This window comes from Trachurus japonicus, chromosome 9, assembly GCF_045865225.1.
Source record: "Trachurus japonicus isolate A0001 chromosome 9, Traja_1.0".
Classification (NCBI taxonomy): domain Eukaryota; kingdom Metazoa; phylum Chordata; class Actinopteri; order Carangiformes; family Carangidae; genus Trachurus; species Trachurus japonicus.
The window spans coordinates 3,818,608-3,846,562 of NC_140915.1; the positions used below are offsets into that span (position 1 = coordinate 3,818,608).

The following is a 27,955-nucleotide window of genomic DNA, read 5'->3' on the forward strand; positions in this document are numbered from 1 at the left end:
TGCTGTGTGCTGTGAGGTGGTTAGTGGATGCAGTTGGATGCGCCCTCTACAGGATAAATAACCTAATGTCGGGGGATCTTTTCAAATGGGGGAACATTTTCAAAGTAAAACCAAGTCTTATTCCCTGCATTTTATTTCTAAAAATATCGGCGACAATCGGCAAGTTTTGGCCGATTACCGATTATTCTCAAACGGGCTATAATCGGCCGATTTAATCGGCTCGCCGATAAATCGGTCGGGCCCTACTTTCTACTCTGTAGTTTGTCCTTAGTATTTTCATTGGTTTAGACTGGGTGGAGCGATAAGGTGCAGTGTGATGGCAGTGTCACCACAGCACTGTTTGTCTTGTTCTGGAGTGGACATTAAAAAAGTACACAAGTTCTTCTGAAGAACCTGTTCCTGTGCTGTTTTTATGAGCCGAACGTTCAGTTCAGATGAAAATAACAAGGATCCAGCGTTATGACGAAGTTGGATCTAGGTCAACTGGACTTGGTTGTATTTTGTTAAAGACGTTTCAGATCTCGTCCAAGAGGCTGCATTTTTAAAAACCAGAGTGTCTCTGATGCTCTCAGTTCTGCTCCCACAACTTGAGAAATTAAAAAATGAAAGATTAACTATGAGTGATGACTTTCACTGTTTCTAATTTTCTCTCTTAAATAATCTGATCAGATTGTCAGACTCTCTGTCTTCAGTCTGACTCTGTCTCTTCTCTCTCAGCAGATCGTGGTCTGCAGGAGGTTTTAGATCAACATAAGATCAGTCTGAGGAGCAGATGTGAACGAGTGACTGAAGGAACTGAGGCAACAGGAAGTGGAACAGGAAGTGGAACCCTCCTCAACAGGATCTACACTGAGCTCTACATCACAGAGGGACAGAGTGAAGAGGTTAATACCCAACATGAGGTGAGACAGCTGGAGACAACGTCCAAGAAGAAGACCCTCCATGACACTCCAATCAAGTGCAACGACATCTTTAAAGACTTACCTGTCCAACAGAGAGAGGACGTCTCTACGGTCTCACCTGTCCAACAGAGAGAGGACGTCTCTACGGTCTCACCTGTCCAACAGAGACAGGACGTCTCTACGGTCTCACCTGTCCAACAGAGAGAGGACGTCTCTACGGTCTCACCTGTCCAACAGAGAGAGGACGTCTCTACGGTCTCACCTGTCCAACAGAGAGAGGACATCTCTACGGTCTCACCTGTCCAACAGAGAGAGGACGTCTCTACGGTCTCACCTGTCCAACAGAGACCCATCAGAGTGGTTCTGACCAATGGCGTCGCTGGCGTTGGAAAAACCTTCTTGGTGCAGAAGTTCACTCTGGACTGGGCCGAGGGCTTGGAGAACCAAGATGTCAGTCTGCTGGTTCTGCTTTCCTTCAGGGAGCTGAACCTGATCAGAGATCAGCGGTTGAGTCTTCTCAGGCTGCTCCATGTTTTCCATCCAACATTACAGAAGGTCACAGCAGAGCAGCTGGCTGTCTGTAAACTTCTCTTCATCTTTGACGGCCTGGATGAAAGCCGACTGTCACTGGACTTCAACAACAGGGAGGTTGTGTCTGATGTCACACAGACGTCATCAGTCAACGTGCTGCTGACAAACCTCATCCAGGGGAATCTGCTTCCCTCGGCTCTGGTCTGGATCACCTCCAGACCTGCAGCAGCCAATCAGATCCCTCCTACATGTGTCGACAGGGTAACAGAGGTCCGAGGCTTCACTGACGCCCAGATGGAGGAGTACTTCAGGAGGAGGTCCAGTGATGAAGATCTGTCCAGAAGAATCATCTCACACATCCAGACGTCCAGGACCCTCCACATCATGTGTCAAGTCCCAGTCTTCTGCTGGATCAGTGCTACAGTTCTGGAGCACATGTTGACCACAGACCAGAGAGGAGAGCTGCCCAAGACCACGACTGACCTGTTCTCACACTTCCTGCTGGTCCAGACAAAGAGGAAGAAGAACAAGTACGGTGAAGGACATGAGACGAGTCCACAGGAGCTGACGAAGGCCGACAGGGAAGTTCTTCTGAAGCTGGGGAGGCTGGCGTTTGAACAGCTGGAGAAAGGAAACATCATGTTCTACCAAGAAGACCTGGAGCAGTGTGGTCTGGATGTCACAGAGGCCTTGGTGAACTCAGGACTCTGTACTGAGATCTTCAAAAGAGAGAGTGTGATCTTCCAGAAAACAGTCTACTGCTTTGTTCATCTGAGTGTTCAGGAGTTTCTGGCTGCAGTCTACATGTTCCACTGTTTCACCAACAGGAACACACGGGTCCTGGAGAACTTCCTAGAAGAGCAATACGTTAACGTTTTACGCCAAGTGAACTTCCTGGAAGAAGATCACAAACAGGGAGAATCAAAGCCAAAGCCAAAATCTTTCTTAAAGAAGTTTTCCAAGTTTTTTAGATTTAAGACACGCAGTCATCCAGCAATCAATGACAGTCCTCCATCAAACAGTAACAGTCATCCAGCAATCAATGACAGTCCTCTAACCCTGGATGACTTCTTGAAGAGAGCCATGCAGAAATCCCTCTGGAGCAGAAATGGTCACCTGGACCTGTTTGTTCGCTTCCTTCATGGCCTCTCTCTGGAGTCCAACCAGAGGCTGTTAGGAGGTCTGCTGGGTCAGACAGACAACAGTCCAGGAACCATCCAGAGAACCATCAACAACCTGAAGGAGATAAACAGTGTTTACATCTCTCCTGACAGAAGCATCAACATCTTCCACTGTCTGACGGAGATGAAGGACCAGTCAGTTCATCAGGAGATCCAACAGTTCCTGGAGTCAGAGAACAGATCAGAGGAACTCTCTGAGATCCAGTGTTCAGCTCTGGCCTACACGCTGCAGATGTCAGACCAGGTTCTGGACCAGTTGGACCTGAAGAAGTACAACACATCAGATCAGGGACGACGGAGACTGATCCCAGCTGTGAGGAACTGCAGGAAGGCTGAGTGAGTCCAGACATAATCAATATAATTATTGATCAGTATGTGACAGTTGAGGTTCCTGTCACTATGCCTCCAATTGATCATGTGCCCTGACTACTTGGCCAAGGGGATGTCCCTTTGGGTGACTGGCAAGCACACATGACTCTTACCCGGGAGGTGTGGGTTCAATCCCCGCCCGGGTCCTCTTCACCTTGCCACATTCTGGCGTTGTTCGGCAACCACTCCACCCCGCCACACGTAGTTTAATCGAGTTCAGATAAACACAGTTTTCACTGATTTTCATTATTCTCAGTTTGACTTTGAAACATTTCCAAGTGAGTTGTGTTTTATTTTTTAAGGTGAAAAGCTGTGAGCTCCAACATGTGGATCTTCAGTTCGTTGTGATTGTTGCGGTTTAATCAACAAAAACATTCATTTAGTTTTTAGTTTTTTTTCACTCTTTGGTTTTGTTCAAACCTGATGAATCTTCATCTAAAACACAGATCCAGATTAAACCTGTGCAGGTCTCAGAGGTTCCTGTCAAACTCAGTCAGAGAAGATGAGCTGAAGCTCAGATGTTCAACACATCATCACGTCCTGTCATCAGATGCATCAACTGTGTTTTTACTGCAGCTTTCATCTGATTTCATTCTAACATGTTTCATATTTTCTCTCTTCACAGACTTGTTTATTGTGAACTCTCAGAGAGTCACTGTGAAGTCGTGGCCTCAGCTCTGAAGTCCAACCCCTCCCACCTGAGACACCTGGACCTGAGTGACAACATTCTGAGTGATTCATCAGTGGAGGTTCTGTGTGCTGGACTGGAGAGTCCAAACTGTAGACTGGAGATTCTGAGGTGAGTTCACTGACTGGATCTGTTGGACTTTTGTCTGTGTTCAGTTCAAATGTGTGAAGTTCAGTTTGAAGCAGCGACTGATTGTGACTCCATGTTACGGCAGCTGGTAGAAGGTGAAGGGTCAGAGGTCACTCAGAGGTCAGTGTGATGATGGTGATGATAGAATAGAATAGAATAGAGAATAGAGAATACTTTATTCATCCCTAGCAGGGAAATTCACGTTAGTCCAGTAGCTCACACAACAATGACAAAAAAAAGATGAACACAAAAATACATTTTAACAAGTGTTATATAAAACGATTGCAGCAGGAACAAATGATCTCTTAAATCTTTCTGTTCTGCAGGTCAGGGAGATGAGCCTTTTGCTTCGGCTGCTCCTCTGACCTGAGAGGGTTTTGTGTAGAGGGTGTTGGGGGTCACCCAGGATGGTCTTCAACTTACACCCCATCCTCCACTTAACCACAGCCTCTACCAGCTCCGCTCCCTCCCCCATCACAGAGCTACATTTTTTGATGAGCCTGTCTAGTCTGTTCCTGTCCCTGACCTTGATGTTGTTACCCCAGCAGACAATAGCAAAGAATGTAACACTTGCAATGACAGACTGATAAAACATACGCAGCATTACATTACATACATCAAAAGACCTGAGTCTTCTTAAAAAGAAGAGCCTGCTTTGTGTCTTTTTGTACACATCATTTGTGTGTACGGACCAGTCCAGCCTGTCATCAAGGTGTACTCCAAGGTACTTGTATGACTGAACCCTCTCAATGTCCACCCCATCCACAGTCACAGGCCGTAAGGATCTTTTGGACCTGCCAAAGTCAATAATCATTTCTTTGGTCTTTGATGTATTAAGCAACAAGTTGTTCTTGTTGCACCAGACTGTGAACGCCCCCACCAGGTCCCTGTATTCATCTTCCTGTCCCTTCTTCACACATGCCACTATGGCCGTGTCGTCAGAGTACTTCTGAACATGGCAAGATTCAGATGTGGATGTGAAATCTGCAGTGAAAAGTGTGAAGAGGTAAGGTGAGAGCACAGTACCTTGTGGTACTCCTACACTGCTCACCACTGTGTCTGACATGCAATTCCCCAGCCTCACATACTGTGGCCGCTCTGTAAGATAGTTATAGACCCACAAGATGATGGTTGGATCTACACCCATCTTCTCCAGCTTTCCTCTCAGAATACTAGGTTGAATTGTGTCAAAGGCACTGGAAAAGTCTAGAAACAGCAGTCTCACATATCGCCCAGGTTCATCCAGGTAAGAGTAAATCCGATGCAACATGTAGATGATTGCATCGTCCACCCCAATGTTCTCCCGGTATGCAAACTGCAAGGGGTCCACAGAATGCTGTACTTGAGGTCGAAGGTGGCGAAGTAGTAGTCTCTCCAGAGTCTTCATAATATGAGAAGTAAGGGCTACTGGTCTGTAGTCACTGATTCCTGCTGGCCTCGCCACTTTGGGAACCGGCACCAGGCACGAGGTCTTCCAGAGAAGAGGGATCCTACATGACTGCAGGCTCAGGTTGAAGATGGTACGGAGAGGCACAGCCAGCTGGGCAGCACAGTCCTTAAGGAGTCTAGCTGAAACACCATCAGGGCCAGCCGACTTGCCAGGACGCAGTCTCCTCAGTTCTGCCGACACTTCCTCCAGGGAGAGTAGAGTGTCACCGCCATATGGAGCAGGACCGCCAGGTGGAGCAGGACCGCCAGGAGGAGCAGGACCACCGGAAGCAGGACCGCCGGATGGAGCAGGACCGACAGGAGGAGCAGGACCGCCGGAAGCAGGACCGCCGGAAGCAGGACTGCCAGGTGGAGCAGGACCGCTGGCTGGAGCTGGACCACCGGATGGAGCAGGACCGCCAGGAGGAGCAGGACCACCGGAAGCAGGACCGCCAGGTAGAGCAGGACCGCCGGCTGGAGAAGGCAAGGCAAGGCAAGGCAATTTTATTTGTATAGCCCGTTTTTACAAACAGTTTGTCTCAAAGGGCTTTACATGGCGTCGTAACAACATCCTCTGTCCTTAGACCCTCACATCGACTGAGGAAAAACTCCATGGAAAACCCTTTTAACAGGGAAAAGTCGGAGAAACCTCAGGGTGAGCAACAGAGGAGGGATCCCTCACCCAGGACGGACAGACGTGCAATAGATGTTGTTACAGACAAGAAAACAGTTTACAGTTTGTCACAGAATGTGCGAAATATGGAAATGGAAGGACCACCGGATGGAGCAGGACCGCTGGAAGCAGGACCGCCGGAAACAGGACCGCCAGGAGGAGCAGGACCGCCGACTGGAGCAGGACCACCGGATGGAGCAGGACCTCCAGGAGGAGCAGGACCGCCGGCTGGAGAAGGACCACCGGATGGAGCAGGACCGCTGGAAGCAGGACCGCTGGAAACAGGACCGCCAGGAGGAGCAGGACCGCCGACTGGAGCAGGACCACCGGATGGAGCAGGACCGCCAGGAGGAGCAGGACCACCGGATGGAGCAGGACCGCCAGGAGGAGCAGGACCGCCGGATGGAGCAGGACCGCCAGGAGGAGCAGGACCACCGGAAGCAGGACCGCCGGATGGAGCAGGACCGCCAGGAGGAGCAGGACCGCCAGGTAGAGCAGGACCGCCAGGTGGAGCAGGACCGCCAGGTAGAGCAGGACCGCCAGGTAGAGCAGGACCGCCAGGAGGAGCAGTACCGCCAGGTAGAGCAGGACCGCCAGGAGGAGCAGAACCACCAGGTAGAGCAGGACCGCCAGGAGGAGCAGGACCGCCGGAAGCAGGACCGACAGGAGGAGCAGGACTGCTGGAAGCAGGACCGCCAGGAGGAGCAGGACCGCCGGAAGCAGGACCGCCTGATGGAGCAGGACCGCCAGGAGGAGCAGGACCGCCGGAAGCAGGACCGCCGGATGGAGCAGGACCGCCAGGTAGAGCAGGACCGCCGGAAACAGGACCGCCAGATGGAGCAGGACCGCCAAATGGTGATGGTGAGGGAGAAGAGGCTATGTTAAACCTGTTGTAAAACTGGTTAAACTCATTTGCCAGGTCAACATCTCCCTCAGGCTGCCTATTTCTCTCCTTGTATCCAGTGATGGTCCTCATTCCTCTCCAGACCTCCCTGATGTTATTATTTTGTAGTTTGCTCTCCAGCTTTTTCTTGTAGTCTCTCTTTGCTTGCCTTAGTCTCACTTTCAGTTCCTGCTGTGCTGTCTTAATCAAGACTGAGTCACCAATCTTAAAAGCCTCCTTCTTCTTATTTAGGAAGCTTTTGATGTCACTTGTGATCCACGGTTTATTGTTAGTGAAGCAACGAACTGTTCTGACCGGCAACACCACATCCCTGCAGAAGTTTATATAGTCAGTGACACACTCTGCCATCTCATCAATGTCAGTGGATGTGTTGTTAGGTGTCTGCGAGTGTAGCAGAACATTCCAGTCTGTAGACTCAAAGCAGTCCCTCAGAGCCTCAGTAGCCTCAGGTGTCCACTTCCTTACTGTGAGTGTAGTTGCAGGTTCCCTCTGCACACAGGGTTTGTAACAGGTCTGCAGACAAACCAGGTTGTGATCTGACCTGCCCAGTGGTGGCAAGGCAGTGGCTCTGTAAGCTTCTTTTACATTGGCATACAGCAAGTCAAGGGTTTTGTTTTTTCTGGTAGCACATTTAACAAACTGTGTGAATCCAGTCAGGTGGGAGGAGAGGATAACATGGTTGAAGTCACCTGATATTATAATAAGTGCCTCAGGATGTTTTGTCTGTATCCTAGCAACCATTTCATGCAGTATTTCACATGGAACATCAGCTGTTGCCTTGGGAGGGATGTACACAAGTATTGTTATGATATGACTGAATTCTCTTGGTACATAATATGGCCGCATTCCAACAGCCAATAATTCAATATCTGGACAACACATCTTCTCTTTGACAGTAATATGTGCAGGATTACACCATCTCTGGTTCACAAATAAGGCCAGACCTCCTCCTTTTTTCTTGCCACTTGCCTTAGCATCTCTGTCTGACCGTATGAGAGTGAAGCCAGGTACATCCACAATGGAGTCAGTGATGTTTTGATTCAACCAGGTCTCAGTAAAACACATCAGGCTGCACTCACGGTAAACTTTCTGAGTCTTCACCAATATCTCCAGCTCATCACTCTTGTTGGTCAGAGAGTTGACATTCCCCATGATGACAGACGGCAGAATGGGCTTGTATCTCCACTTCCTTGCCTTTAAACCTGCACCAGCACGGCAACCACGAAAACGCCTCTTCAACTCAGCCGGAATAGTGTGATACACCCCAGATTTTCTCCACTTCAACGAAAAAAGCTCTTCACTTGAGAAAACCCTTCTCTTCACAGAAGAAATATCCATCAGTAATTGAAAAAATATGATAAAATACAACAAAAACAGAGTAAGAAACTCAGAGCTACCAGACTTTGCTGCTCCCAGTTGAAGCGCATTCTAGTAACTTCAAATCACATAATCACTGATAAGTGTGCGTCTCTCTCCCGACCCTCCCAATAAATCAGATGAAGCTGCTAACAGAACAGCTGGATCAGCCACTGTAGCAGCTGAGCAGTGGCTGTAGCACTGTAGCAGCTGTAGCAGATGTGATGTAGATCTGAGTTTTCCCTCTTTGCTTGGTTCAGGGTCAAAGGTCAAAGCAGCTTCCCAGTGTGAGAGGTCAGGTTAATGTCCTGTAGCTCAGAGAACAGTGTTGGTTTGATGATCCCACTGTGGAGACACTGAGGCTCATGAACATCAACACTGGGCTCCACAGGAAGGAAGCTTCAGCTCATGGTCACATGACATTAAAGGAGTTTACTTCCTGTCCACAGTGTGTGTGAAGCAGCCTCTGGTCACATGACTCCAGTGTCAGTGAGGGGTCAGAGGTCAGCTTCAGACAGTGGACAGTGTCTCCTGAGCCACTGTGACTGTGTCCACAGCCTCTGGAGCTGAAGCTTCATCCAGCTTCAGCTCCTCAGCTGCTCTCTGCCAGTGGAGCTGTGAGGAAGAGACCACTTCACAGTCAGTGTGGACAGCAGGAAGCAGCTGGGACACAGCAGCTCTCCGTCTACCTGACAGGAGCCTGAAGCTCGGCCTTCAGCAGCATCTGGTCTGATGTGGATCGGCTGTGGATCCGGGTCCTTTCAATGTGTTTGTGCTGCAGCGTCTCAGTGAAGATCACACTCGTTCTTCTCCATCATCAGTGAGGTCAGCTGAACACCTGTCAGGTGTTGGTGCAGGAGGCTCTGGACGTTAGCTGAAGGTCACCTGGTTGTTTCTGCAGGTCTCAGTGGTGGACTGAGGCCCAGCACTCGTCCTCCTCCAGGTCCCAACAGAACCAGAACCAGAACAGGGACCAGTTCTTCCTCCTGGAGACGCCGCAGTCCACTGTCGCTTCGTTTGTTTACGTCGTGAGTCAGAAAGTCACAGAGACTGAACAGAGATCTGATGAGGGATTCATGGTCCACAGAACCAGAACCAGAACCAGGACCAGCTGTCAGGATCAGACTGAGGCCAACAGGTGTCGATCAGATATTGATTGTATATTGACAGACTGAGCTGAGGTCAGCAGCAGCTGATGAATCTGTGCTGACATGTGGATGATGTGTAGAAGGCCACATGATGAAGATCCATCAGAATAGCTTCTTACCATCACTATCAACTGGTTTAACACTTTGAACACCAAACGGCTGAAAATTAAATGAATGAATTTTGTTTCTTTTTTGAAACGTTCAGTTAGAGTTGGGCGGTATGACCAAAAATGTATATCACGGTATTCGTCATAATTATATTGGTTTCACTGTATTTTTTTTTTCATGCATGACTGGGTGTTAACCCCATTTTCTAATAATTTAGAGAATAATTACTGCAGTAAATTGGCTTAAAATGACCTATTTTACTGTCACGAGGAGTGAATCTTGTAGAAGAACATTAGTATCCAGACTAGTATTAACACGGGTTTGAATGGTCCCACAAAATGCTGCTGTTCACAAAGGTGGCAGTGGCACTCATAACTGTAATGAGCAGGGGCGGGGTTAGGGGATGGCTACTTGGGCTCAAGCCCCGGATGTTTTTGCCAAAGTCCCGAATGTTTTACAGTAGGGGCAAAAAAAAAAAATCTCAACGCGGTTTATGTCAGTCTCCCTCCGCTGACCGCACCAGTCTGAAGTGCAGCCTCATGGACGTCGGAACTGTTTATTGAGAGGGGGGATTTTTATTGGGAGGGTCGGGAGAGAGACGCACACTTATCAGTGATTATGTGATTTGAAGTTACTTTATAATAAATAGCATACCGCATTTAATCAAATATTGCCTGTATTCAATCATTACACGAACAAAAAAAGGCCGGCCCTAAATACAACAAAAAAAAAAAATGTGTGGACTGTCTGTGACGACTGACGGGAGTGAAGCTGGCCTCGTCCTCTGCTTCAGAGAGGGACAGATTTGCACTGTCGGATCTGGGTATCTGCTCCGGGACCGGAGCATGGATGTATTATAGATTCATGGACGAAGACGGACGCACGCTGTAAAAATGCGACTTGAATGGGATTGAAGCGATACAGCATAACGGAGACAGAGACCCAGGTCCAACAGCGCAGCAAGGAGAAAAGCACGTGAAGAAGATGAAGATGAGCTAATGAACGATGAGCTTGGTCGCTATGTGTAAAAAATAAAATAAAAGGAGGGATTTAGAAATAAAGGCTTCCCTCAGATAAAAGCCTGCCCCCCATAAAGGCTGTTGGTCATAGCCTACGTCACACTGAGCTGTCAGATGCAGCCTGACTCCACGATGCCAGATGCCAGGCTGCTGTAAGGAGCCAGGCAGGCTGCATCACATCAAAAGCATAGATCTATGCATTATGAGATACACTACTCACAAAAAGTTAGGGATGTTTGGCTTCTGGATTACATTTCAGAATGCACCTAAAATGCACTATAACCTTTACAGGTGAACTTAATTTAACCTTCTCTAAACTTTTGAATGCACATGTCCAGTTATTCAATGTTTCACCTACTTATTGAATAACATGCTGTTCTCTAACAAGCTGATTAACTACAAAAATCACAAGCACCGTCTGATTTAGTGGTTCAGTTGTCATTGAACCACTAAATGTTGTGGTTCAATGACAATTTGTAGACAGTCCTCTTCTCTCTCCCTCTCCTCTCCACCATGTTCACATGGTGACATCATGAGACCAAGAAAACACAAAGTTATTGAGACATTAAGATTTTTGTTGTGCTATAGCCACCACTGTTGTTGGCTTTTGTTTGAGATAAAGAAATGACCGTTGCATCCTTCTACTTAAAAGGCCTCATGATAGAATATCACTGTAGCAGAACTTTTTTATAGGGATATTCTTATCAAATATCCCTAACTTTTTGTGAGTTGTGTAAATGTAAGTCAGACAAATTGAGTTTAAATTCAGATTCTTTCCTTTTTTTTTTAAAGCGTAATGCTGTGGGTAGGGAGGCTGATGTCAATCAGGATTACATGCACTGCCATATCATTTTTATTTGAGTAGCTTATGATCATTTTTATATTTTCTTTTTTTTATGATGTATCACCTGTTTGTGGATCCTTCAGGACAACGCTTTTGTCTACCTAAAGTTGATATGTTGAAATTTCCAGTAGGCCTATCACAGTCAGCAACAAAGACAAAAAAAAAGGCAGATCTTTCTCTGTACTCCCTCTGGGCTAAGCCTCGGATCTCCCATGAACCTAGATCCGCTCCTGGTAATATGGTCAAAATACAGAACCCTTTATTAATATAATATAGACTAAAACAATGTTTGCACATGAGAATAATCATCAATCTAAAATGCTAACTTATAAATAAATATCTGTTCTCAAAATGAATTCATGACATCAATTATTTATACATAAACATTTCTTCACACACAAAAAAACTGCTTTGCAAGTCAGTCTGTGTCCTAGAACACGGTGGCATGGGGGGGCTGTGCTTAATGAGAGACGTGGCTTCAGATCATAACAACAGGTTGAGAGCCAGAGGACTTCTCTCTGTCTGTGTTAACTGAGGCAGTGAAACACACCTGCATTAGTGGCCTTGACTTTATGAAGTTCATCGCTTTGATGCTGTCGTTTAAAATCTCATGTAACAACAACCTGAATTCATAAAGTTTCCTCATAAACAAACTAACACTCAGGAGGCTCACCGACATGACGTGCATGTTTTGTGTTGAGATCTGGTTGAGATGCGGCTGGAGATGAGCCAGCTTCATGCCACTGTTTGCTAACTTCTCCCCACAGAAGAAAAAAAACATGATGGCTCGAGTGGGCTGCAACTCGTGGACGTAAATCCCTTCATCACAAATTCTTCTGAATACTGTTGGGATTTTACCGGCGCTGGTTTCGCCTTTTTTATCACTTATCCCTCCTGTTTGAGCAGTGCTGCTGCTACATTTCAACCGCGACTCTGTTGTTTGATTGACAGGCGATGCCATGCACAAATGCCAGGTTGGGTGAAACCATCTGGTGTGGGTGAGACTCGTTTTTTTTTTTTTAGGATAATTAATTAAGTAAAAAAAACATTTACAGATTATTGTTGTTTGATCAGGGTCAAACAACAAGTACTTCCACACAACCAACACGGCTCCTCTTTCTGGTATAAGTTCCTCTGTGACATTATTCACCACTCAACCCAGGCATGCAGCTTGTTTGGTATAGCCCCCCTCTCAAACAATGTCCCGCAGCGCGACATTCCGCCGCTCTGTGTTCCCAACGTTTTGTACGCTACACACTCACCGGTATTGGGGTATATGAAAAATTCTTATCACAAAAAAAAAAATCACCGGTATTCGGTATGAACCCTACGTTCAGTTCAAAAAGTGAACGACCCATCTCAGAGCAGCTTTACAGAACAAACACTTTATGAAACAAGAAGACAGAAAGTGACTGAATGTCTGCTGTAAAAACTTTATTTACAAAGAAACAGAACAATCTGCATCATAGCTGCTGCTCACCTTTGTGTGAAAATACAATTAAGGAAAAATAAAGTCTGTGTTAATGTGCAGCTCTTCTGCTCTGGACCACACGTTCTGATCCACATCACACCTCACATCTTCCTCATCGTCCTGCTGCTCGTCTTCCTCTCCTTCATCGTCCTATTGGTCATGTGACTAAAGAGTCTCACCACCTGAGTGTGTTTCCTGGATGAAGCAGCTGATTGATCTGTTTGTCAACAACAATGAAAAGACAAACTCATCAGTGTGTTTCAGTCCCAGTGTGAACTGCTGTTCACTTCAGCTTCAGTTTACAACCAGAGGTTTTCTGTTCTGACAAACAGTGAAAGAAACTCAACATGGAGCCGTTCAAACCTGTTGTTTGGACTTTGTTGAGCTTTAACATTTTTAAATGTTTTAATTTTATGTCAAAAGAACAAGAAACATGTTGATTGTTCAGTCCACACAGACTGATGTGATGTTGTGTTCACTGAGTTAAAAGAACTGAAAAAGGTTCAGAGACAATGTAAAAAAACAAAAAAAACTTTTTTCTTCTTCTTCTTCTTTTATTCTTTATTCAGATTGGGGGGCTGCAGTTTGTCAGAGGTCAGCTGTTCTTCTCTGGGCTCAGCTCTGAAGTCCAACCCCTCCCACCTGAGACTCCTGGACCTGAGCCTCAACGACCTGCAGGATTCAGACCTGAAGGATCTGAGTGGTTTTCTGGAGAGTCCAGACTGTAGACTGGAGACTCTGAGGTCAGTTCACTGACTGTTACTGTTGTAGATCTTAGATCTTTGATCCACAACTGAACCTGATTGATCTTCACTCAGAACTTGAATCACTGACTTTGATGTCATGAATGAAGGACGTTTGAAATAGTTGTTGTCTCATGTTTCCACTTGTTCTTCTCTCACACTGACAATGACTCTTCACTTTCAGCTCATTTCACTCCATAGTCATCAATAATCTGATTGTGTGTGTGTGTGTGTGTGTGTGTGTGTGTGTGTGTGTGTGTGTGTGTGTGTGTGTGTGTGTGTGTGTGTGTGTGTGTGTGTGTGTGTGTGTGTGTGTGTGTGTGTGTGTGTGTGTTGATTGTGATTGTGTTGAGTCCACACAGACTGATGTGATGTTGTGTTCACTGACTTAGGAGTTTTAATGTGAAAAAGGTTCAGAGATACTGGAAAAAACAAACTCTTCTTCTTTTATTCTTTATTCAGATTGTATAACTGCAGGTTGTCAGAGATCAGCTGTTCTTCTCTGGTCTCAGCTCTGAAGTCCAACCCCTCCCACCTGAGAGAACTTGACCTGAATGGAAACAACCTGCAGGGTTCAGGAGTGAAGGATCTGAGTGGTTTTCTGGAGAGTCCAGACTGTAGACTGGAGGCTCTGAGGTCAGTTCACTGACTGTTACTGTTGTAGATCTTAGATCTTTGATCCACAACTGAACCTGATTGATCTTCACTCAGAACTTGAATCATTGACTTTGATGTCATGAATGAAGGACGTTTGAAATAGTTGTTGTCTCATGTTTCCACTTGTTCTTCTCTCACACTGACAATGACTCTTCACTTCACTCTATGTCATCAATAATAGTGTGTGTGTGTGTGTGTGTGTGTGTGTGTGTGTGTGTGTGTGTGTGTGTGTGTGTGTGTGTGTGTGTGTGTGTGTTGATTGTGTTGAGTCCACACAGACTGATGTGATGTTGTGTTCACTGACTTAGGAGTTTTAATGTGAAAAAGGTTCAGAGACACTGGAAAAAACAAACTCTTCTTCTTTTATTCTTTATTCAGATTGTATAACTGCAGTTTGTCAGAGATCAGCTGTTCTTCTCTGGGCTCAGCTCTGAAGTCCAACCCCTCCCACCTGAGAGAACTGGTCCTGAGTAACAACGACCTGCAGGATTCAGGAGTGAAGCATCTGAGTGGTTTTCTGGAGAGTCCAGACTGTAGACTGGAGACTCTGAGGTCAGACTCTGTTTTATTTTTGTGCTCAGATGAATGTGATGTGAAAGTTGTGTTGACACTGAGCTGCAGACATGAGGCTGATGTTATACTGACCCACACTGAGGGTTGTCATGGTGACGGCTGTGTTCTTCTTCTCTGCTCTTAGGCCCTGTTTACACAACAACGCTTGTTTTCTCCCTGCTCCCTTCCAACCAATGGAAAAAATGTTGTGATGATATTGTCAAATTGTGAAATTGCCTTGGTTGGAATAAATAAAAAGAAAGAAAGAAAGAAAGAAAGAAAGAAAGAAAGAAAGAAAGAAAGAAAGAAAGAAAGAAAGAGGACCCCCCCCGCCCCAATTTGCAATTTGATAGAAAAGGGAGGGGGGGGGGGGTGCATTTTAAATTGCATTATGGCATTTATTTACTCTTTGAGGCAAGTATAAGCTTTCAGTTGTAACTTCCAGAACAAAAAATCATACTTATGCAGTGGCTGCAGACACCTTGAGGGACATTCAAATAGTCCTGATTGAAACTGAATTAACCTTTTTCCCTAATAATTTGGTTGTTTAGATTTTATATTTTTATTTTACAGACCTTGTGCACATCATTTTCAATTATACACATTATTGGTGTTTTGTATGATATAAAATGAAAAATCTTCACATAGCCTATCATCATTTATCATCATCATTTTGCTGAACATCAGGTCTGTTGTGATGATACAAGTCATTGGTCTTGACATGTGTTTCTCTTCTATAACACACATTGTACATCTCGGAGGCGACGTTTCTCCTCTTTTTTTCAACTTGAAAGTTGCAATAACAACAAACAATTCAGTAATTCCAGCTCACGTAACAGGCGACGTCTTTCCACACACGGGCTCAGTGGGAAACAGTAGGAGAGACACAGGCCGAAGGCAGCGGGACACAACACCGGGGGAGAAGCAGGTCCGTGCAGCTGTGCGCCGTGGACGTGCACGGAAAAACAACCGCGCACCGCTGCGGCTTTTGAGTTGGGAGCGCGCATGACGTGCGTCTACACTGAATGGGTTTGAGCACGCGCAAAAGACGCTTCATCTCAATGGCCCCTCATGCATGATGCACAGGGCACACACAGTTGAACCAAGGCGGCGGCCAAAATCACCCACGGCCTTTGCAGACAGGGAAAACCCTGCGAGTCCAGCCGGCGGTACCTGGGTGTTTCCTTATCCCAGTGCAGCGGCTCACAGGCACACACAAACACTTTGAGCGTGTTTTCGTGTCCCAGCGCATTGACTTACAGGCGCACACAGACAGAGAAAAACAGTACGCAAACTATTAAAACTCGTGGGCCGGATTGGAAGGTCCGGCGGATATTTTCACGGACCCCTTGCAATTACACCACGGACCACTAGGGGTCCGCGGACCCCTGGTTGAGAACCACTGGTCTAAACCAAGTGAGAACGTAACGACACTTTTGCATTTTCTCTTCAGATCGTTTACGTGTAAACGTAGCCTTAGTCCAGTCAACTACAGAAACACATGTAATGTGTTAATCACTGATCTATAATCAATAGCTGGTTCCTGAGGCTCTGTGATGTTTGTAGTGAAACATTCAAAGCCAACATCCCATAATAAGCAGGTGTGTGTGTGCTGGTCAGCAGGTTTTTGTCTCTTAGCTTCATTCAACGTGTTTCTATACGTTTGTTGTCATGGCAAAAGAGTTCAGCCTAGTGTTGGGCGATTTTGACATTCTCAGATCGTCCCAAGCGCCCTCCCTAGAGATCGCCGATAGACCTATCTATCGCCGGGGTCCGGGGGGGGGGTTGGCGGCGGCGGCGGCATATGAGTATCGCTTTTACCGTGCCCTGCTGTCATGCTGTCATGCATGCGCGCTTCTCTCTCTCTCTCTGTGTGTGTGAGGGCTAATAATGGAGAGCGCTATGATCAATAAACGGAACGCTATTGCGTTGCCGAAAGCCGAAAAATCCATTCATGGCGGACGTAATTCACGACGTCTTAAGCTGCGTTCACACCGGACCTTTTGTTTTTAGAACGAGCGACGAGTTTACATGTTAAGTAAATGCAAACGAGCGGTGGAGCGTTTTATTGCCCAGGCGAAAAAACGCTGGGGCTCGGAGCAACAGCGACGGAGCGACGGAGCGTTTTTTCGATCAAGTCGTTCCCGTCGCTCGAGATGAGAAATCCCAACTCTCCGGCCGTCAGTCGCTCGTCGCTCAGCTCTGATTGGCTGCCGTAATCCCGGTGGTGCCGGTGTAAACAGAGACACGTGGCAGTGGGCATGACGTCATCAAGGCGAAAATGCGAGTCTGTGGCTCTGTGCCAAATTGACGAGCGTCTGCACCTGAGCGACGGAGCGTTTTTTTCGGAGCGATACGAGCGACAGCGACAAAAACAAAAGGTCCGGTGTGAACACACCTTTAGTGAACACACCTTTAGTGAACACCTCGTCGGGCTGTGACATACAGTAACAGGGCTGGCGTCGGCAGAGTCACAGCCACAACACCAGCTAAACGTGTTTGAGGCGGAGTGGCCACCCTGTTTACCACAGAGATTTTGTGTGCGGTCATATGACTACCTGGCTCCGTCTGATTGGACGTCGCCAGTGGCTGCATTTGATTGGTGAAACACTGTCATTTGACAGAGTATCTGTTGGAAGCAGCAAGCCAAGCGGCTTCATTAAAACAAAACAAACAGATTGCGCATTAGATCAATAAAAAAGTAGCGAGTATGTGTGTGTGTGTAAAATCGGCAAGAAAACAAAACATCGCCGCTCGTCCTTCCAATCGCCGATAGATGATTGGATCGCCAATCGGCACAACCCTAGTTCAGCCTCTCATGTTTGTCCGCGGTGCAACGCTCCACGACCTGCTTCTCTCCGGTGTCGAGTCAGACCCGGTTCTCCTCCCCGGGCTGAGACGCAGGTTGGACGATTGACACACAGCGATTTCCTTGAAAACCACACAAGCTTGAGTCGTCAGATTTCGTCACTACCTTCAGCACTCAACACCGACCAATCCTGGGAAAGCTCGTGAAATGACGTCACGCCATTCAAAAGTTATTAGCGCGAACCGGTTTTTGACTACGGAAAGTAAAATGTTACGTGCGGTAGTTTTTTTGTGATCAAAAGTTGTATTGTGTGTTTCATGCAATAATAATATGACCTAACAACAGATGAATTCGTACATAAACAGGTCCTAAACTATGCAATGTCATAGTTTTGAAGTTTAGAGGGAAAACAGGTTGAAGTGTCAGTAGTCGCTGCAGCTGTTTCAAATGTCCCTCACGCCACCGTGCGTAGTGATTGTGGTCACATTGTGCGATCAATATCTGTAAAAATCACAGAATTAATAGCCTAACTGTTTTGCAATAAACAACAACCTATTTGAATGAACAACATGTATTTTTAATAAACACCACATATTTTTAATGAATCAAGGTGAATTTAATCGAAATGCGGATCTTGACAATTACGCACGGGACAAAAATATTTGTTTAACCTATTTATATTGTGAGAAATTATGTGACATTTTGGCAATGACGAGTACACTAGTATGTTGTCCGATATGCTGCATAAAAACGAGAGTAATGACAGTAGTTTCTGTTTAAAACGCTGTTTCAACCGTCCCTCCTCTGTGTTTCAAACGACCCGCATAGGTGGGGCGTTTGAGACAAATGTCAACTTACGTTCAAAGTTATAAAACAGCGCGATCATTCAACATGTGTGTTAAATTACACTTGTAACTAAGAGAATACACATGTGAGTTGTTGATCACATGATAAAAATGTTTGTGTACATAATGTCATCTTTGAAAAAGACGTTTAACTGAAAAGTGTATCAATCGACCCGGCGCTCCCCTACCGGCTGAACACCGCAGCAGACCAGTTGTTGTCTTGGTGACGAGCCGCTGCTCTGACCCAGGTAGCTCTGCACTGGGGTCCGCCCGCTATTCAGACATCCCGCTATTCCGACACGTCTCTATTTAGACATGCCGCTATTACGACACTTTTTGGTCTTTTTTTTTTTTTTTTTTACAGCTGCGATACCCAGGCGCTTCTCTCTCTCTTTTTTTCTTTTCTTTTCAGCATGCCTATCACCAGTTTGATGAGGGAGTGATGTTCTTAATCTCAACAACTCAACTATCAAGTCGCAAACAAAACTGACACACATGATAAACAAACAGAACTATGCTGCAGTTTGTTTGTCAAGTTAACCTGTCACCTTCAGAAACACGGACAGCGCCGTGGGGGGGGGGAGAGAGATACATGGCCTTCGGGCAATAAATTAGTCAGAAAAATGATCTTGCATTTTAATAAGCTACAATAAAAACAAAAACCTCCCAAATTTCAACAAAAGGGAGCAGAAAGAAGAATAATCTTATGTAATCTGCCCCTTTATCCCAGAAAATCTTTTTTTTTTCCTTTTACCTATGTTAAAACAATGTAAAGCAGGACGATAGTTACCATTACTTTGCACGGCTTTCCACTACACAGTTACAGCTCTACTGGACTCGGTTTAGGTCATTTTCCATTACAGCTGAGTCCTTCACAGTTCCTCCTCAGAGCCGCGTTGTCTCACTCTTTATTCTCTCGTCAGCTCCAAACACACGTGCACCTCGTTAACTCAGGTGACAGAATAATAACAGTCTCAGTAGCTGCAGATCAGTGGATGCTGCTGCCGGTGTGTTTTTAAACTCAGCGGGTTTGTTTTTTCTTCTCTCTTATAGGCCTATGTATTTGTGTATGAGAAACAGTGTCTCAGATGGAAAAAAAAAAAAAAATCAGAAGGACACGTCTGACTATAACTTAATCAATCAATGTCGGAAAAGCGGAATGTTTGAAAAATAATGTTAATGCTGCTATTCCGACAATTAGAAGTCAATGTCGAAATAGCGGCATGTCGGAATAGCAGCATGTAACCGCTCTGCACTGTTCCAAAAACATTGGAGCAAACTTCCAAACAGGAGTCGTTTGGATGAACTGACCACAGACTGGGGATCTAAATGGTTACTTTCTCACATGAAAAACTATTAAAACTTTATAAAGTGACACATAAACAGGCTACAACAGCTTTTAGCTGCTTTACCGCTGTCGCTGTCGGCCAGTGACGTCATTCTCCAGGCTGCGCCGACTGGGATTGCCAACTAATTAAGTCACAGAATGAGCAGTCTTGAAGAAGAAAATGAAAATACAGTTTGGACGATTTCTTATTAGTTTCATCTATGAGTCAAATGATGCAGCTATGATCTTGAAATGAAAAAGCCTTTCAGCTAATGCATTTTAATTTTCAAATTTGACATTTCAAATTCAATTTTCTTTTTGCAGGAGGATATTTTGAATTTTTTTTTTTTTCTAAGTATATTTTTGGGGCTGTTTTATTGCCTTTATATCAATAGTACAGTGGAGACAGAGACAGGAAATGGGGAGGCAGAGAGTGGGAATGACATGCAGGAAAGGGCTGCCCGATGTGGTATTCGAACCGGGGCCACCTGCAGTGAGGACTGTAGCCTCAACATGGAGCAGCAGCTCTACCAAGTGAGCTATACGCCGCCCTGATATTTTGAAAATTAAACCTTAAATGTCCTTTTCTTTATTATAAGTCACAGAATGAGCAGTCTTGAAGAAGAAAATTAAAATGCAGTTTGGATTATTGATAATTCATTTTACTTATGAGTCAAAACATGCAGCTATATTTTAAAAATGAAAAAGGATTTGTGTTAATCCATTTTAATTTGAATTATGAGACACATTTGCTTCGATAGACCAGTGTGAACCTGACGTTGAGCTCATGTACTTCACGTTTCACTGGCCTGAAAACTTTCCTCTTCTGGTCCAACTCCTGCCACAGGGACATGGTATTTTTGTCCCATTATCAGATCCTCTCTTTCCTTTATCTGTGCTGATCACTGTGTCCCTGGATCACAACCGGTCTCAGGGACTGATCCATATTCTACATCATCGGTGCCAGTTGCCTGTGCAGTCGTTCCCTCTAATTCCTCATTTCAACACCGAGCCTGTCTGAAATTATCTTCTGAACACAATCAGGCAGAGTCCCGTCAGTCCAGTGTTTCCCATTAATTAACGAGTCTGTGGCGGGTCTCGTTTGTACGGAGTATTAGGGCCAGCCCCCCCCCCAAAAAAACAGCCAAAAAAAAAAAAAAAATCCAGCGCGAGGGAAAAAAGTAAGCAAAACAAAAAAAAATCCGGGACAAGAAAAAAAAAAAAAAAAGTCAGGTAAAAAAAAAAAAAAAAAATCCGGCACAAGAAAAAAAAAAGTCAGGCAAAAAAAAAAAAAAAAAATCCAGCACAAGAAAAATAAAAAAAAACTGCAGAGGCTTGACCACGTACCACAACAAAGCGACAAGCGACTGTCGGCCAAACTCTGCAGCGCCATAAAAGTGAACAATAAAGCCGATTAACTTTGACTCAATGCCGGAGTATGACAATGAAAACACGAATCACTTCCGTGTCCATCCCCTGCTGCTAACGTACAGTAATCAGCAATGCATGTTCTTCATTGCTGTCCCCCATATCTATGGCTGCCCCCCCCCCAAAACAAACACACACACACACACACAATCATTTATAAATTACATAGAGATATATGAGCTAACACAACTAAACGTGACTGGAGACACCTCCGTGACTAGACCACCGCAATCCAGGTCTCTGCTTCCTCCTGTAGTATTTACAAATACAAATACTATACAGGATAGGCCTATCTCCTCTCCTCCTCTCCTGTAGTATTCTATTTACAAATACTACTACAAGAGTCTGTCTGTCACTGCTTGTCGCTTTGTTGTGGTACGTAGTCAAGCCTGCAGTTTTATTTATTTATTTATTTTTTTTTTTTTCACCTGACTTTTTATTTTTCTTGGCTGTTTTTTTTTTTTTGGGCTGGCCCTAATACTCCTTTGTACGTTTGAGCCCGCCACAGTCTCTCACAGAAAAAAAAAATTTTGAATCAGCCTTTTGCTCCGCCATTGTTTATCAGTGAAGTGTGAACAGGCGCCAGGCGCTAACGACGTGATGACGTCATACTGTAAGTACAGGAGCCCCAGGTGATCAATGCTAATGAGCTGCGTTTCACAACTTCATAAGGCTGAAAAAAGCCTTTAATCTGGATTGAAAACTACGTTTTCAGGCAAACACATTTACCAAAAATAATGCTTATTACAGGTTTGAATATTTAGAGCTGCCCTAATATTCGTTCGAATATGTTTTTTTTTTTTAATATTCGAATTATATTCGAATCTCGAAGTTCGATGTCAAAGCCCTAGTGCAAAGTCAATAATATTTCAGCCATGCTGCTACATAACAAATGCGCGGTGCAATGCAACAGGGAAACATACCTGACGATGTGAAATGGAGACGAGCTCAATTTAACCAAAGAAGCGAACGCTTTGCGGTGCATGGACGCTGCGCACACACAAACAATGCCGGGGCAACTCTCCCCTCACTCAAACTCCAGCCGGAAGACAGGCCGACTCTGCTGCAAGCAGAGAACGCGTCAGCCACCATAGTAAGCTACAAATGCACAACAATAACTAACACTGTTGGGAAACTTACCTGAGGGTATGAAAAACGCTGCCACAGCCACGCCAGCCCGAGCCACGCTGCAGACGCCAAGTCTACTGAGAAAAGGAGCGAGTACGTGCACCTGAATCAAATGATCTAATTTTCCGGGTGCCGCCCCGTAATCAAGGTGAAGGAGGACGATTGCTCCGAGACCAGTGACGCGGCCTTGTCCACACGAGCCCGGGTATTTTTGAAACCGGAGTTTTGCTCCGCGTCCACACAAGTGGTGTAATAAAAACACTCTGTACACACGCAACCGTGGAATCCGCTACCAAGTGACACAATGCACGTGTGGAAGGCTGTTTTAACCAATCAAACTCAGCGGCGCAACTCATTCACTGGCTGTTGTGTTGTCTGTCAAAACATGGATGAATGAAACATATCCACTTTATATCAACCGCGGACGTCACAAATAAATGTTCGGCTTTTGGCTTGTTCCGTTCATCTCCGCATAGGCTCTTTTTATCACTGCATGACAGCAGTGCAACGGTTACACCCCGCCTTTCCGACAATAGACTTCCATTCATCGTAATAGCGGGGTTTTCTATTTTTTCTAAAGACCCCGCTACTCCGAAAAGGCTATTGGGGGAAACCCCCAGTGCGCAGTGCGCATTGATCCTTTTTTCCTTTTTGGGGTCAAACGGATCATGTGCATAATTAACTGCAAAACAAGCAAATACTTCATATTAATGACATATATTGTCATTATGCTTCTAGCCTGTCTAGCCTCTACCTGGTCTTTTTACTAAACTTAACCAACTCCTTTCTTCATTGCCTAAACCCAACCAAAGCATCTCCCTCAGTCAGCTGTCAGTGCGAGCGGCGGCTGCAGCAGCCTCGCGCCCCTGTGAGCTCAAGCCGGGTTCAGCCGCGCTCGAGCGGAGCAGGGGGGGAGAAAAAAAGTGTATTTCTATTACTGTGTGGGAGATCTCCAACAACGGAGTCGGGGAGAAAGCAAGTGGGACAGATCTGCCCAGTCTCTGAGCAGCACGTTTCACAGACAAGCCACAACACAGAATGTAAACAACGTCACGCGGTTCAGCACCTTGGACGTTGGACAGCTGCGGGGGAGGAGGGTGTCGGAGTAGCGGTGTTTCGAAGTGGGGGTATTTCGGAACAGCGGGGTGTCGAAGTGGAGGTGTGTCGGAATGGAGAGCTGTCCCCCAGTGCAACCCCCCCTCCTGTCGTACCCGGTCTGACAGTGACATAGGCTATTGCCTGTTCATTCATGAAAATCATCCCGAAAAACTCTCAATCAGACAAGGTGGGGAATAAGAAACTGCGGCGCTACTGTAGTAGTTCTGTAATTTTAAAAACACACCGGCAGCGGCCCAGCTGATCTGTAGCGTCACTTGTTACTGTAAATGATGCTGTGTGGAAAACCAGCTGTGGTCTGTGATTGAGGGTGAGTTTGGAGCTGACAAGAGGATCGCCCTGACGACCGTTTCCTTATATTTTTCTCATCGAAAAACTATACAAATAGCATTTAGATGATGTAAAAAAAAAAAATCGAGAAATAATAAAAATCCACTTTGTCACCTCCATTTTTGCAAGCTCACGTCAACTTCTGCAAACCGCTGCAAACAACCTCTGTGGGCTGGCAGTGTTTACATCAGCACGTGTGCAGCTATGATGTAAACGAGAAAAACAATCGCGGTTGCAGTGTCCACATGCACCCGGTGAAACCAACCCCGGCCCAAAACCCCATCCTGGACTCCGGTTTCAAAAAACCACGGTTTCAGGGTTCCAAAAGCATGGTTGCGTGTGGACAAGACATACAACCGGGAACATATGTTCACGGTTTCAAAAATACCCGGGCTCGTGTGGACAAGGCCTGCACAGTGAGCAGGAAGTAGTTTTTTTATACAAAAAAAATAAAAATAATGAGCAACCTGCTCTGCCACATAAACATCATATACTCACAGACATGATCATGCATGATATGATGACATGATAGCTGTATCGTCCACTGTTAATTTAGCATTAGCAACATTTACATGGAAATAAACTAAACATTTATGTAACATTTCAAAATGCACTACATGAATACCTGTGTAACAACAGAATTAATTGAAAATATGAACACAACTCACAAGTGAAAATTTTCCTCGGTACAAACAGCGGGAGGAAAAGAGACGATAGCTGGAGCTGCAAGCAGAACGCATGGCATGTAGAAGCTAATGCTTCTCTGATCAGACTCTCTGCACGCTGTCATGTGATTAAATCTACCTATCAGAACAAAGGCTGGAATTAAACATGAACCAATGAGCTTCTCTTAAAGCAGAAGTAAGCGATATTTTTGTGTTAATATAAGTCTTAAATAGTTATATCTTCCGACAGCAATCACTTCTATAGAGTGTTTGGACTGAAACACGGGTCTGTCAGTCACTCTGCTCTGCTCTGAGCCCAGGAGAAAACTTTTCTCGTATCCTACAGTTTTTATCCAATGAGGAGAGAGAACAGCATGAAGGGATGCACATGAATGTGGTGACGTAGGGACGAGGACCAATAGATCCATGACGAGGGCGGGGGCTGCTAACTCCATCGGCTGACAAGAAGTTATGGTGCGTTCAGGGCAGCCCGTAACTCGTGTTTTTCCGACCTGTGAAGTCGTACCAGTTCGATCTGGTACGAGTTCACGGGTCAGAAGTTACGAGTGGCCGTTATAGTGACTTTCACAGGTAAAACAGGTCGGAGAAACACGAGTGGGTTGCCTGGAACGCTACAAAGTCGTAAGTCGTGACTTGAAGCTGTAATTTACGGTTTCAAAAGCCTGCCTGGAACGCAGCATTAGCCAAAACCACCGGATCGCTTACTTCTGCTTTAAACACCAGTAGGAGGAGAAAAAGCAATATGACTACAGGCAAAGTTCAGTTCAGTCCTGAATCAGAGAGTTGTAGTCAGTGTTTAGTCCAACAGGTATTGATCAGATATTGATTGTATATTGACAAACTGATCTGAGGTCAGCAGCAACTGATAAATCTGTGCTGACATGTGGATGATGTGTAGAAGGCCACATGATGAAGACACATCTGATCAATCATCAATCATTCAATCTTCTTCTTTTATTCTTTATTCAGATTGGAGTACTGCAGTTTGTCAGAGATCAGCTGTTCTTCTCTGGGCTCAGCTCTGAAGTCCAACCCCTCCCACCTGAGATACCTGAGCCTGGGTGGAAACAACCTGCAGGATTCAGGAGTGAAGGATCTGAGTGGTTTTCTGGAGAGTCCAGACTGTAGACTGGAGACTCTGAGGTCAGTTCACTGACTGTTACTGTTGTAGATCTTAGATCTTTGATCCACAGCTGAACCTGATTGATCTTCACTCAGAACTTGAATCATTGACTTTGATGTCATGAATGAAGGACGTTTGAAATAGTTGTTGTCTCATGTTTCCACTTGTTCTTCTCTCACACTGACAATGACTCTTCATTTCACTATATGTCATCAATAATCAATAATCTGATCCCTCCAGGTGTGTGTGTGTGTGTGTGTGTGTGTGTGTGTGTGTGTGTGTGTGTGTGTGTGTGTGTGTGTGTGTGTGTGTGTGTGTGGTACAGTCCACGCAGACTGGTGTGATGTTGTGTTTACTGACTTTAGAGTTTTAATGTAAAAAAAAAAAAAAAAAAGGTTCAGACACTGTAAAAAAAACAAACAAACTCTTCTTTTATTCTTTATTCAGATTGGAGGACTGCAGTTTGTCAGAGATCAGCTGTTCTTCTCTGGGCTCAGCTCTGAAGTCCAACCCCTCCCACCTGAGACACCTGGACCTGAGAGGAAACAACCTGCAGGATTCAGACCTGAAGGATCTTCGTGCTCTTCTGGAGAGTCCAGACTGTAGACTGGAGACTGTGGGGTCAGTAGAGGGATGGATTAGTCCATGCTGCTCTCATCTCTGTTGTTGTTCTCAGTGTAGATTATGTTGGTGCTGTAGATGTCCAGAAGTGACGCACCAATGACCTTTCTTCCTGCACTGCAGGGTTTTTCAGTCAGAGGTGGTTCAGTTTCTAAACCACACAGTGATGCAGCAGGTCAGAGTGTTCTCAGTGTCTCCTCAGTAGAAGGAACACATGATGAGAACCAGGGCTGCTGGGTTTCATTGGCCAGTGATGTGATGTTGTTGGTCCAGGAGAGGTCCTCTGTTATGTGCACATAATGTTACACATCAGGTCTCATTAGTGACAGGTAGAGTAGACGTGCTATTCTTAGCTAGCTTCCTGTTACTGATGTTATCAATGAGTTTAAAGTGTTGCTTTTACTAGTCAGCTAACTGCTAGCACTGCTGTAGTGTATTATGACAGTGCTAGCATGTGATAATGGGCCAGTGGCTGAGGCTGGTATGTTTTATTGTTGACACTCAAGTTGACAGTAACTGGAGTAGGCAGAGGTTGGTGTAGTAGCTATACATTTCACTCAAGTAAGAGTATTTTTACTTTAGAATAATATTCCATCCATCCATCTTCTTCCTCTTATCCGGGGCCGGGTCGCGGGGGCAGCAGTCTGAGCAGGGACACCCAGACTTCCCTCTCCCCAGACTCTTCCTCCAGCTCTTCAGGGAGGATCCCAAGGCGTTCCCAGGCCAGCCAAGTGACATAGTCACTCCAGTGTGTCCTGGGTCTTCTTTGGGGCCTCCTCCCTGTGGGACATGGTCATGAACCCTGTATCTGAGATCTTGTTCTTTCAGTCATAACCAGTGTTGGTAATAATGGCATTAGAGTATAACGGCGTTACTAACGGCGTTATATTTTTCAGTAACGAGTAATCTAATTAATTACTTTTCCCATTGTTACAACGCCGTTGCCGTTACTGAGAATGTGAAGTCGCGTTACTACAGTTCGGTTGAATGAAACGCAAGGTGGTTTCGGCCACACGTCAGCTACCTCAGGACAGCTGCATGACGGCGAGCTAAGGTAACGCAGCATCCCAGACCGATCAGCGGTGTGCCAGTGCAGCCCCTGGGACACAGCTCGAGAGTCACAGCCAGAACACACCAGTACCCACTCCACCCGAGCAGCAGCGGTCTGAGTGCTCACTGCTCCACTGCTCCTGAATCCAAGTGTGTCCTGATCATTGTTGTGACTACTGAGGTCAGAGTCACAGACACACCTTAATCAGTTTGTCCAATAATGCAAGACAGGAAATAAAGAAGCTGGTTTAAGTTCAGGAAGTAGGGGAGCTGTGCATAAAGCTTATTCAACCTTTATTTAGTGGGAGCATTGGGAAAAAAAACGTTTTAAAGTAACGTAAAAGTTACTTTCTCAGTAACGCATTACTTTTTGGTTTAAGTAACTCAGTTACTAACTGAGTTACTTTTTAAATGAAGTAACTAGTAACTGTAACTAGTTACTATTTTTCACTAACTTGCACAACACTGGTCATAACCCAGAGTTCATGACCATAGGTGAGGGTAATGTAGATTGACTGGTAAATAATATTACTCAAGTAAAAGTCAAACGTAGCCATCCAAATAGTTCCTTGAGTAAGAGAAAAAAAGTACTTAGAGAAAAAACTACTCAAGTGCTGAGTAACCCCTGATTTATTGGTTTAATAATCAGAGCAATAAAGCAACACAGTTTTCAACCTTAAAATAATGTTTCTAAACTCAATGAAGTGGTAGAAAAATGGTTAATAGGATGAATGGTGCTGCAGCCTGAGCGGGGTCACGCCGGCTGAAACTGCACTATGTAACTTCACT

General features: G+C 45.4%; 1 protein-coding gene across 1 annotated transcript in view; it reads left to right on the plus strand.

The window, feature by feature from the left end:
* Positions 1–27,955, plus strand: part of LOC146980644 (uncharacterized) — an 81,767-nt gene that overhangs the window by 4,741 nt on the left and 49,071 nt on the right. Inside the window, exons 2-8 of the mRNA XM_085787987.1 lie at positions 721–2,950; positions 3,609–3,782; positions 13,321–13,494; positions 13,957–14,130; positions 14,530–14,703; positions 25,342–25,515; positions 25,943–26,116. Of these exons, the coding sequence (XP_085644113.1) occupies positions 721–2,950; positions 3,609–3,782; positions 13,321–13,494; positions 13,957–14,130; positions 14,530–14,703; positions 25,342–25,515; positions 25,943–26,116 (3,274 nt within the window). The remainder of the gene's footprint in view (positions 1–720; positions 2,951–3,608; positions 3,783–13,320; positions 13,495–13,956; positions 14,131–14,529; positions 14,704–25,341; positions 25,516–25,942; positions 26,117–27,955) is intronic.